The sequence below is a fragment of the Felis catus genome, chromosome C2 (genome assembly GCF_018350175.1).
Source record: "Felis catus isolate Fca126 chromosome C2, F.catus_Fca126_mat1.0, whole genome shotgun sequence".
In the NCBI taxonomy this organism is placed as follows: Eukaryota; Metazoa; Chordata; class Mammalia; order Carnivora; family Felidae; genus Felis; species Felis catus.
Genome location: NC_058376.1, coordinates 41,717,595 through 41,731,000, shown reverse-complemented (window position 1 = coordinate 41,731,000; position 13,406 = coordinate 41,717,595). Strand labels below are relative to the sequence as shown.

The 13,406-nt window shown below is 38.6% G+C and overlaps 1 protein-coding gene across 3 annotated transcripts in view; it reads right to left on the bottom strand.

Moving 5' to 3' along the window:
• Positions 1 to 13,406, bottom strand: part of EPHA3 (EPH receptor A3) — a 355,677-nt gene that overhangs the window by 118,904 nt on the left and 223,367 nt on the right. For all 3 annotated transcript variants that reach the window (XM_023238873.2, XM_011285988.4, XM_045036779.1), the window contains exons 4-5: positions 11,869 to 12,024; positions 10,827 to 11,162 (exon numbers count right to left, since the gene is read on the bottom strand). In XM_023238873.2, coding sequence (XP_023094641.1) covers positions 10,827 to 11,162; positions 11,869 to 12,024 — 492 coding nt within the window. The remainder of the gene's footprint in view (positions 1 to 10,826; positions 11,163 to 11,868; positions 12,025 to 13,406) is intronic.

Sequence of the window (13,406 nt, the reverse complement as noted above, 5' to 3'; positions counted from 1 at the left end):
AATAGGCATTTTTTTTGTTTTTGTTTTTGCTCTTAAAAGATGCAGTGAAGACGGCACAAGTTAGCATTAAATGGCTATTTCTTTCTTAGAATTCACATGCTTTAGTTAACACCATATTTCCTGCTCCAGCTGCTTGATGATATCCCTGTTCTTGAGAACACCCATTGGGAGAAGCCAGCAAGAAAGAAGTAACTATAATCTTCCAGGCACTTGTCTGCTCTATTAATTGTAGTCGTGTTAAGGATCAGAAATGAAGATGGGACGTAATTTAATTTAGATCCTGGAAGCCCCCAAACTGTCTTCATCCACAGTTTCTCCACACAGTTGTGGCTGTAAGCTCACATCAAAGTTCTAAATAACAATGTATGGTGATGCTTTTGTTCGGTTTATTGCTCAGGCTGCAGATATGTAATCTGCCTCTGTACCAGGATGTGATGGCTGAAAGGCATCATTAATGTGGTAAACGATGTGGAATGCTTCAGGCACAGTATGACACATCACTGCAGAGTGATAGTCCCAGATGCACAGGTATCTGCCTCCATTTCAAATCAGAAAGAAAGAAGCTAAATTACCACACAGGCAAAATGCACCAGGAAAATTATAATGTGTATATTCACTCATAATCTCTGAGCCTGACTCAGACCTCACTTGTTTGTTGAGAGGAATAAAAGGTTAAGATTTCCATTCTCAGGGTTTATTAATCATACAGGTGAAATAAGGAAGGGAGGACTCATCATAGTGCATTCCTAGAATTGTATCCCCACTCTTTTTGTGGTTGATTTTCAATATGTTTTATGATTCCAATTCATGACACCGATGCTACAAAACATCTTCTTCCATGTTCTGGAAGAACTAATGTAGACTCTTCTGGTACCTAGTTTACTTCGATGGTACGTAATTACACAACAGCATACATCTCTTCAGAGACTGCAGCAATATGTGTCCATATTTTAATAGCAGGTGCAGCTCTGTACTTTTCTACCTTTACACTGAAACATTCATTTCTTCAGATATGCTAAAGTCTGACCGGCTATCTTTGACATGAGGTGTTCCACTATCATATCCATATATGCTGTTTTTAGATTCAAACAGAACAACAAGGTGTATAGAGTAAATGTATTTCAAAATCAGGAATATAGAAGATTTAGAAATTCCTGTTTTATCAATGTAAAAATTTAGAGAGAGACAGAGAGAGAGACAGAGAGAGAGCCAGCAGAGAGAAAAAGAAGACACAGAATCCGAAGCAGGCTTCAGGTTCTGAGCTGTCAGCACAGAGTACAACACGGAGTTCGAACCCATAAACGAGATCATGACCTGAGCTGAAGTTGGATGCTCAATTGACTGAGCCACCCAGGCATCCCTACAATTCATTTTTCAAAAGGATGTATTTTGAGGGCACCTGGGTGGCTCAGTCTATTAAGCGTCTGACTTCGGCTCGGGTTCTGATCTCACGGTTCGTGAGTTCAAGTCCCGAATCTGGTTCTGTGCTGATGGCTCAGAGCCTGGAGCCTGCTTTGGATTCTGTGTCTCCCTCTCTTTCTGCCCCTCTCCCACTCCCACTCTTGTCTCACTCTCTCTCAAAAATAAATAAACGTTAAAATTAAAAAAAAACATTTAAAAAAGAATGTATTTTTTATTTAAGCTATATTAAAGATATCTATTTCTACTAATGGACATCATTACTTCATTCTGTGAAATAGCAGGCCACTAAACCATTGGCCATAAAGCTTCTAAAATCTTTATAGGACATGAGTTGATAGTGTATACTTAAAGGTACATTTAATGATTTATTAATATTATACTAGTAATGAAGTTCTGAATTGTGGTACACGCATTGCAAAAGAGAAGTAAAACAAGACAGATTATACTTGGATTTCTAGGCCAATCCCTTCATATGATGGACAGCGATTTTTGACCAGAAGAAATGAAGGAATTTGTCTGTGATCACCAGAGTAAGTGGATGACAGAAGTGATTCTGTCCCAGGCTGAGGACAGAAATCTTTTCATTACATTGGATAGTCTCTAAGGTGTCATCCTTCTCTGCAGAAATGAGTGGTCCTTCAATGGGACATCTATATAAAACTAAGTTCTTCTTCTTTTCAATAATGTTATTTAGTTGTCATTTTTTTTTAATGGGACAGCAACTGTGAAACTGTCAGACTAATATCAAACACCTAGAAAGTCCTACAGATGAGGATTGGCTTCCCCTCCCTTTGTATTTTTTTATCAGACTTAATTCACAGAAAAATATTAATTTATTCATTATTATAAATATGAGCTATTTTATAAATAGAAACTTAAAAAGAACATGAGTTTGTTTTTGCTATAGGGGTTTTAGTGCGACAACTGACAAAAGTTGACTAGTATCTGAGATAACAGTAGGTAGTAATGTGAATGTCTACATTTTGAAAAATGTGTTGAGGTTATGTAAGAAGATGCAGTGCTTTTAGGAAATCATACGCTAAAGTAGGTAGGAGCAAAGGGGCACATCCTATGCAATTCACTTCCAAGAAGTTCAGAAGTAGGGGCACCTGGGTGGCTCAGTCGATTGAGCATCCAACTTCGCCTCAGGTTATGACCCTGTGGCTCGTGGGTTCGAGCCCCATGTCAGGCTCTGTGCTGACAGCTCAGAGCCTCGAGCCTGCTTCAGGTTCTGTGTCTCCCTGTCTCTCTGTCCCTCGCCCATGTATAACTCTCTCTCTCTTTCTCTCAAAATAAATAAACATTAAAAAATTAAAAAAAAGAGAAGAAATAAATAGAAATAAATAATAGAAATACAGAGAAATAAATAATAGAAATAAGTAATATCTATACAGAAAAGGAGATGGGGGAGAGAACGATAAAACAAACATGGCAAAATGTTAACTTTTAAGGAATCTGGATAAAGGTGTACACACATAATGTATACTACAATACTATTTTGTGACATCTGTAATATTTTCATACACATGAACAAATCATATCTTATGATAGAAACTGTACACATACATGTACATATGTGTACACACACATACACATACATGCAGAATTTTAGCAGGGTAAACTGAAAGAGGAGGGAATCTGCTGTTCACTCTAGGTAAAGTACTGGGTCGGGATAATGTTCATAGGAAAAAAGAAGTTTAGATGGAACTAGAAAAAAATATTTAGACTGTGCAGGCCTGTATAAAAGAAAAAATCAAGATTGAGGAGATACTGAAAAGGAAATAACTAGAGCAATACCCAGAGAATGGAGGGGCACCTCTTTCAACTGACACAAATTGAGAGAAACATGACGGCATTTACCTAAGTGTCAAACTAAAATTGTTCTGGGACTGATGATACTTCAATGCCAACAATCTGGCAATCAGGAATCCAAGTAGAAAGAGGCCAAAACCCCTGAATCTTAATTTTTTTTGGGGGGAGGGTAAATTTATGGCTCAAAAGTTTAAAAATAATAATTGCAGATAACATTAATACTCATATAAATCCAATGATGCTACTTATTTTACTCTTTTGTTATAATTAAGTCATTCATATGCTAAAAATTTTATTTATTTAAAAAATTGTTTTAACATTTTTTATTTTTTTTAAACATTTTTTAATGCTTATTTATTTTTGAGAGAGAGAAACATAGAGTGAGTGGGGGAGGAACAGAGAGAGAGAGAGAGAGAGAGAGAGAGAATCCGAAGTAGGTTCCAGGCTCTGAGCTGTCAGCACAGAGCCTGACACAGGGCTCAAACTCACAAACCGTGACATCATGACTGGAGCAGAAGTTGGACACTTAACCAAATGAGCCACTCAGGCGCCCCTAACATTTATTTTTTAGAGACAGAGAGAGACAGAGTGTGAGCAGGGGAGGAGGAGAGAGAGGGAGACACAGAATCTGAAGCAGCCTCCAGGCTCTAAGCTGTTTGTTAGCACAGTTTGATGCGGGGCTCCAACTCTGAACTGTGAGACCATGACCTGAGCTGAAGTTGGATGCTCGACCGACTGAGTCACTCAGGTGCCTCTAAGAATTGCTTTATTAACTTATTCCCTGCTCTTTTTTTTTAAGCTTGGTCATTTATTTTGAGAGGGTGAGGGGGGAGAGAATCCTAAGCAGGCTCTGTGCTGTCAACATGGAGCCCAATGCGAGGCTTGAACTCATGAATGGTAGGATTATGACCTGAGCTGAAATCAAGAGTCTGATGCTTAACTGACTGAGCCACCCAGGTGCCACCCACCCCACCATCCTTTTCAATATTACCTCTTAAAACACAAATCTAGTGAAGTTACTCTGCCACTCAAAATGGGTATCTTTCTCCAACATCCTATTATCTAACACTCAGGTTGGTTGGCTTTCCTTTACTATCCAACCCGATTTCTTGTTACCCCTGAACAAGATCAATTTCCTCCTCTCAACCTAGCCTTGTTGTTCCTCAGGGAGCTCAGCTCCAATACTATGCTATAAGTATTTCTTTTTCTTTATATCTATCTGGTTTATTTCTATTTTTCATCTATTTGTATCTATTTGTATCTATTATCCATCTGACTCTTCTCCAAAGGTTTCCCTAAAATCCTTAACTGTGACATCTTAACTCATTTCATTGTTTAGTGTCTTAAGTAAATTTTTTTATTTCATATATATTGTTTTTTAATTCTATACTTAGATGGTAAATTCCTGCATGGCTCGGGCATATATGACATGCACATAAAAGAGACATTCAAATGTATTTGTTGATCCATTAACACTTTTTATATACATCTCAGTGGATTTTACTTCCTACTCTTTTTTATCTTAGAATCTCAACATAATTAAAAGATGACTATTAAAATTAATCACATCACTTATTTATAAATGTTATAACCAGGAATGTAAAAAATTAACACTGAGTATAGAGAAAAAGGCATGAGGATTCAAAACAATTGAAAGGAAAAATCAAGAGTACGTGACAACTTCTTAAATGTAGAAAATGAAGCAAAGATGTTTCTAAATGTTAGATTAGAATCTGGCAAACTGGGGAAATGATGGTTGTCTTAGTAGAGAGGGGGAAAAAATAAGGAAAGAAAGCTATTTGAGAGAGAATGTGTTTTAATTTTTGAATTATGGAAATTTCCATTAAAAATCACTTATTCATTCAGTAGACACTTGAGTGATTACAAGGTGTTAGAAGGCCTTGCTGTCTTTGTTCTATGTCCAAAAAAATATAAATGTGAACATGAGACAAGGTCTATGGTCTTGTGAAGTTTATATTCTTCCTAACAATTTAACATAGAGACACAAAGAGGAAATTATTCCTGATTTCCAGGAAGTGACTTGCTATCGAATGAGGGCAGATATCAAACCATGAATGAAAGAACAAAAGGAGAGGTATGGATTACTCTGTGAAAAAAAGTCGAATCTTAGATTGAAAATCAGGAAAAAAATAGGATGAAACCTTGATGAGTCAAACCATTCATAATGCACACACACACACTTTTGTGTGTGTTGTTATTGCTGCTGCTGTTATTTGATTATTTGTAACTTCCTCTAAGATGAAGGAACACCTATACAACACAAAAGGCAAGGGAAAAAAGCCAGGAGAGGGAATGCTGAAGATGCTAGAAGGGGAGGACATTTGCTTGAGAGCACATTCTATTAAGACTCGGGAATCAGTGGGAGTTAGCAAGTACAGAGGGGGAGGCAGGAATTAGATTTAAAGAAACTGTGGAGGGGGTGGGTAGAGAGTAGCATTTTTCTTTTCCCTCTCAACCTTGAAGGTCTTGATAAGTGAGGACAGTGTAAGAGGAAAAACACACTCTGATATGCCTCCTCTAATCTCAATACTTAACTCACAGAACACTTTGCTTCTGGTTACCAAATGTGTGGGGATTTCCCCACACCAAGCAATTCTGACCCATAAGCTGGGTATCCTACAAGGAATTCAGTTCTGATACTATCTACCTGGAATTAGCATTGAGCCCAGAGTTAGGGGCCCAGCCCCACAAGGCCCCCCTGCCCTCTTTTTAGCTGCTGATCACAAGTTCAAGTTGTTATCTATAATGCTGTCCCACCAGCTGAAATCAGAGATTCCCACTACCTCCTTCTTGGGTCCAATTAGTTTGCTACAGTAGCCCATAGAACTCAGGAAAACATTTTGCTTACTAGATGACCAGCTTATTATAAAAAGATACAACCCGAGGGCGCCTGGGTGGCTCAGTTGGTTGAGCGGCTGACTTCGGCTCAGGTGATGATCTTGCGACTGGTGAGTTCGAGCCCCGCATCGGGCTCTGTGCTGACAGCTCAGAGCCTGGACCCTGCTTCAGATTCTGGGTCTCCCTCTCTCTCTCTCTCTCTCTCTGCCCTCTCCCGCTCAAGCTGCCTCTCTCTGTCTCTCAAAAATAAATAAACATTAAAAAAAAATTAAAAAAAAAGATACAACCCGAGAACAGCCAGATGGAAGAGATGTACAGGGCAAGGTATCCGGGAAGAGGCACAGAGCTCCCACCCTCTCTTCAGGCACGCAACGTACCAGCACCTCTCTGTGTTCACAAACCCCAAAGCTTTCTGAACCCCATCCTTTGGGCTTTTAAGGAGACTTCATTATGTAGGCAAGATTGATTAAATCATCACCAGCCTCCTCTCCCTACTCCTGGGCTTGGGGCTGGGGGATAAGGGAGCTGAAAGTTTCAACTTTCTAATCACGGGGTTTGGTTCCCCCAGCAACCAGCCCCCATCCTTAGGGTTTTCCAAAAGTTGATTCATTAACATAAACACAGGTGTGGTTGAGTGGGGGTTGTTATGAATTACAAAATAGACCTTTATTACTCTTATCACTTAGGAAATTCCAAGGGTTTTAGGAGACATGCACCCTGAACTGGAACCAAAACCAAATATATTATTTCTTATTATAAATCACAATATCACAGAGGGAAAATCATCTGTGGAGAATGAGGGCATGAAGGATGAAGCTAGGTCTGCGGAAGAGTAGAGACGATAAGGAAGATCTCTTGCAGAACGCCCCTAAGTAACCCCGTGATAGATGGCGGAGAAGCAAGAACCAAGTTTACTAGGGATGGCATAAGTTAGAGTCAATGTTCCAGCAAAGCCCCTCTCTGTCTCCAAGGCAGCATTTATTTTTGTAGCTACATGGCATGAATCATAGGATGACAGAAAGAATATGAGGATAGAAGTTGGAAATGGCATTGGAGTTGGGAGACATAAATGAAAGTTTGATCTCTTTGATGAAATGTTAGAAAAGCCTCTGGGATCTCAGTTTCTCCAGCTATAAAATGGGGGTGGGGTGGACCTCAAAACTGAAAGCCCCTAAGGTCTCTATTAGTGCTCCCTATTTTAGTCTGGGATCATTACATGCTATAGAATAGTGAAAAGGGGGCAGATTCTATGATGGAGGTTGAGAATAAGCAGACTGATGTTTCACTAGTGGAATGATTGTTTCCAGAAGTGAAAGGTAAATACACTCATGCAAGTACAAAAACAGGAAGTAACAATTTACACTAAGTTACAACTTTACAGATTTTTGCTTTGCAATTTGCAGTTCTTTCTGGATATGTTTGACTGATAGATTCACAGATAGATACAATCTTTATGGAGAGACCATGATTTTGATCGCACTGGCATACCTTGGGAAAGTATTGAACTAACATCCGAATTTACAACATAATCCCCTACAATTTAGAAGGTGCCTTATCACGTGGTCATCACACGGCTTTCACAATGCAATCAAGAGAAAAATCAACAAACTCAATCTCACAAACGAAATTCAAAGGGACACGTTTCACCTTCTCCCTTTATATCCTTGTCAAAGATAGAGAGACTAGGAGGAATTTAAACACCATGGCATCATATCTGTCACAGCCATATCTTTTTAGTAGGTAGAGAGCTCATTTTTCAAGGCTACCAGTCCATTAACCTTCACAAGAACAAAAATAAAGCAAAACAAAGAAACACTCCCTGGAGAAATGGCATCGCTCCTAATCTTGCTTATATATCTTACTGTGGGGATTTGAAGATGGAACAAAGACCTCTAGCACCCCAGGCACACAAAACGATACAGATGCCCTGAAATAAATATATAAATGCCTGTGGTGCATCGTGTAGACAAATTTGTGATTATTTTTTTAAATGATAGTGGGGTTAGAGAGAGTAACTGATATCATCCCTGCTGAATCTGTCTTACCCTGTGATTTGTAACTGGGAGGGCCGAAGCGTCAACCCCATTTATTTTTTAATGTCTTGGCCTGTTCTTGTTTGCCCTTACCTAGATTCATTCAGTGTGTATATCTGGAACTATTAGTTTCCTGATAAATGCATTGTCAGAAAGCCAGAGGCCAATGATAACATAGGAAAGAAGGCGCTCTTGCTTGTTTTTATACATTTTTGTTTGACTTGGGAGATAATTATAACCCAGATTGATGCTCCTATTTTAAACAAGGTAGTAAATCAGCATGAAATATAGGATTGGGGAAAGCCATTTGCCACATAATTATAATTTCTTAAAATTCCCGTGTTCACTGAATATGAGAAGCTATAATCATGCAATATATAGCAATGGCATTACTCATCTTTTTCTCTCATGGAAGACAGTTACATAAACTGAAGTTACGAATTTTTAAATATTATTAGTTACGAAGTTTAAATACCATTAACTGAAGCAAAGCAAAAGCATATGTTGTTTGGTCTGAGACCTAGCTTCCAGTGGGGGAAAAAACACAGATTCAGTAAGCAAGATTTAAAAAATGATTCAGCACACTTCCCTTAAAAGTCCTGTCTTTTCCACAGATAAAGTTTATATATCACCATGAGACAATGTAAAAGTGTAAGACTTTCATCAATATAGGAGACCAGAAGCAAAGTAGGACCAAAAGAGGGATTTGGAATCAGAAAGAGACAGGTGAACGTGGACTCCGGCAGGGGTTATACACAAAATACCTATCAATGACATAATAGGGATAAGGACCCCTCAAGAAGGAGGCGTTCCAGTGCAAAGCCCTGAAGACCCCCCTCTTACGCCAGCATTTATCTTTCGGCTGCTAGATTATGGGCAAGGATTATGGAGCTAAGATACTGGGTTTTGGGGGCTACCCAGGATACCTGAGAAATGAACCGATACAGATGTATCTGCCTAACTCCCTTGCAGAAGTAGTTGGAACTACTCTGAACTAGTATAACCAGCAAAGTCATACTGGTGCATACTTACTGAACATTAGCCCTGGGTAACATCTCTTAACTGTGTGCCTTTAGTAGTTTAAGGATCTTCCTGAGCCAACCACGTGAGAGAAACAAAAGTGGTGTTTTTAGCTGTTTTTTTTTTTTTTTTTTTTTTTTTTTTTTTTTTTTTTTTTTTTTTGGCTGCTGTTCTAAGACCGCTTTCAGCTAAAGAGAGAATTCAGACCTCTCTCTTTCTTTCCCTTTCCCTATGGCATCCAGTACACCTTCCACTCAGGGCGAAGGGCGAGTCCCAGAAGACAGCAGAGGGGCTTCGGCAGTTTAAGCCAAATGCGGCTAAGAGGCAGAGTCGCCTCTCAATCCTGACTTCTGGCTCAGGGGTGAGCCCATCTGGGAGCTGACAAGAGAAACTGGTCCTTGTTGAAGCATTCTCAGGGCGCATCATGTCTCTTCCTTTTCTCCCGTTTTGGCTCCGTTATTTATTTGTGCATAAAGGATGCAATGATATTTCTGTCTTGAACTGCTTGGAATGTAGTATCCCTAATTATGATACCCCACAGCAACAATTATATACAATAAACACCTATCAGCTTAACTTCGCACAGCCTTTGTTGGCTACAAAAGAAAACTCTTATTCATTCATCACAGTTATCAATAATGGAAACATTGTGATCACCTTATTTCAAAGGGGCATCACTGATATGTCCTTTGCGTATACTGTGTAGAGTAACCCTTCCACATGTTTCAGAGAATCACAACTAAAGTCTCATCAGTAATTCTGGACACTACACTGTTGAAAAAAAAAAAAGCCATACTAAAAAAATCGTAAGAATTATCAGAGAATGAGAAAACACATAGAAGATTTAAGGGGTGATTAAAATAACAAGATTTACTAACAGTGAAGAAAAGAGAAATATTGTGGATGTAAGATCAAGAAAGGTGAGAAGTTTGCTTGTTGTTTCATTTTTCCATTCCATATTAAAGGGCCTTTGCTTACAACCTGCCAATATAGTGTTTTGTTTTAACTGGGGAAAGACTGTCAGCAGGAAATATAGAAGATATAAAAGTAATTTATATTTGCAAACATTTTTAGGTCAGTGATTCCAACTGTTCTCTACTAAGACCTCTTTTCACCATGCTTCTCCACAAATTCCCTACTTTGAATTTTTAAATACAAATTATATCTATCAAATAAAATGGATTTATTTTCTTATTTTTAATTAATCAGAATTATCTGTATCTGAGCTATAATACTTAGAGCTTCAGAGGAACATAAAGCAACAGAATAACTATATAAAAATATGATATAATTATAACTAAGGTAAAGATATTTTGTAGTTTTAGGTATCCTATATAACCTTCTGCAAACTAAGGTTCAGTGTCTGTTAAGTTCTTTGGAATATCAAAGTGTTTCAAGGAGCCCCACAAGAACCATATGCAGAGCCGCGGTTATTTAAATATTCCAAATTGAAAAACAAGGGATTAAACTAGTTTAAAATCATCTAATAAATATGACTTATTCCTACTTGAAGAATTAAATTGAGGTATTGAACGTAGCATAACTGCTTAAACGTGACAGAAGAGAACATTCTGGGACTCTTTCAAACCTTTGCCTTCCCCACTCTTTTTTGCACACTCTGTCAAAATCATGACTTGGCTCTGAGATGGTGGGAGCAGAAAGCATCGAGCACGTACTCACCAGCCTGGTTGGTTGTGATGCTGACTGCAGCGAACTGTCTTGGTGGTGAGCTCAGCTCTGACACCCCGTTAATGGCATCGATCTCAAAGGTGTAGTTAGTATGTGCCAGGAGGTCTGTCACTGTCACTGTGGTGTTGGTGAGTCCGAACTGTCGAGGGAGGAAGCGGACATTTGGGCTGCATGGCTCACACTGTTTTACATTCCACCCACATTTTTTACATATGATGTTGAAGGTAACATCTTTCCGGCCTCCTGTGTCCAGGGGCCAACTCCAGTCCAGGATGACCGAGGTCTCGTTTATGTTAGAGATAACATTTCTTGGTGCAGATGGAGGTCCTGCAAAGTAGTTCAACAAAGATTAATGAGCCTCACTTCTGTTTTCTACTACAAGGGAAATAGATAATTTACAATGGAACCGAAAGAGGTAAATAACCATCTTGTCTCTATTATATACTTTTAATTCGTCCTTAGAGGATCCATGAGATTATAGACACATGGCTTCAAGAGCACTATCGTCCCCAAGCCATGGGCGGGGGAGTTTTGACTCAAAGTTGAAGATACATTCACAAAGTCCAATGAGGGAATTTACTACTAAATTCAATGCCCTTGTGAATAGTTATGAAAACTTTACTATTAGTTTTATAAATCTTAGTCCTTTTTCCCTATGACCTATGACCTACAAGTAACGTGAGGGAATAGAAATGTAAAAACACAAATCCCATGACTATAACCTCCCCTATTCTGTCAAATGTAATACAGGATCTAAACCAAAATACAGAAAACTTTCTTTCTTTCTGGGGGTCCTGTTGCAGGAAGTGCTTTAAAAACTAATTCATTTTGCATGATAAATGTTGCATTTGTGGTGAGCCAGCATGGAGAGTGAAGCAGAGAAAGCTTTCAATTTGCACACGGATAACGGATAACGGAAGGAAATGGGCCAAATGCGTTAAAAAAAGAAGAAAGAAGCACAATAACCAGAAGGAAAAAAAAAAACACAAAATAAAAGAAACATGGAGGCATGGGTTGCAGCAAAACTACTCACGGGTACAAGCCATGGATGGAGGGTCTTTGTCTGCTCGGAAGTACTTATTCTCACACCTGCAGTTCACCGAACCATCTTCGTGGGTAGAACTGTGCGGTGGGCACTTGGCACATTTCACATTACCATCCGAAGCCTTGTAGAAACCTGGTCGGCAAGCTACAAACAAAATCACTCTTTTAAGATTCGGTGATAATTTTGAAAGCGTATTTTTCAAAACACGTAAAACAGATTTCAGAATGTTAGGGGAAGAATTCATTAGGAATAAAAAAAAAATCCATCTTTTTTTTCCTTCCAGAATTTACAGAAGCAAATAATGTGACCCAGTGTAGTTTCTCCACATATATACATTTGAATTCGCACCAAATGTTAAAGGGAAAAAAAAAAAAACCCTGAAGATTTAGATTATTTTGGCACTAGAGTGTGATGAAATTTCCAGCTCATGTTTTCACAGCTTTGCTTGGCATTGAACTATTTGTGGAGAAAAATACAGCAAAGCCATGTCATCATGTAGCCATTCCCTTTTAAAACATGATGCAATGTGTACATTATCTGCGTGCAGTTAGCACTACATTACACACTCACTCCCTCTAATTGATTTCTGTGTGTACGGCTCCCTCCCCACAAATTGTAAGCAACTGAAAGGAAGAAATCATGGCTTCCTTGTTTTAAGATTCTTGATGCATCGGTTCTCATGAGCTATTTTTTTTTTCCTGCCTTGACAGTGTCGTTCCAGTGCTGTAACTTCTACAGCCGTGGCCTACGCTGAAGGTTTTTAAAAATTTCCTTGTCTGTCTTTCAGAAACATAGTGACGTATAATTTCTATTTAAACTGATCTACTTGTAAATAATTACTAGATTAAAGCTTTCTAAATAACTGTTTTCCTCTTCTTTCTTTCCGGCCATCTCTGAATGACATGTTTTGTTGGGCTCCATGAACCGGTCATGAAATATTGATTTCAGATGCCCATTTAGTATTCTTTATATATTTATTGCTTTTACAGAAATATGCCTCTACTGTATTGCTTTTGTTTAATCTGATGTAAAATTCAAAATGCTGTAATGGTTTATGTGATCTATTTTCAGAATTACATGGAGAACTGAAATCATAGTGAAAATCTTAGCAAGAAGTCTCTTGACATTGCTTTGAGGATTAAAATCAGAGTCCAGGGGTACTTGGGTGGCTCAGTAGGTTAAGTGGCCGACTTTGGCTCAGGCCATGATCTCATGGTTTGTGAGTTTGAGCCCCGGTTGGGCCCTGTGCTGACAGCTCAGAGCCTGGAGCCTGCTTTGGATTCTGTGTTTCCCTCTCTCTCCGCCCCTCCCCTGCTTGCACTCTTTCTCTCTCTCAAAAATAAATAAAAATTAAAAAAAAAAATTAAAAATAAATAAATAAATAAAATCAGGGTCCACATTTTTTAGGTTTCCTACAGAGTATCTCCGGAAGTCAATGATTTCTTAAATCTCTAAAACTCAATTTCAATGCTACGTTGAGATGTGATGGTTTAAAGCACTTATGTGTAAAATATGCCCTGTAGGTG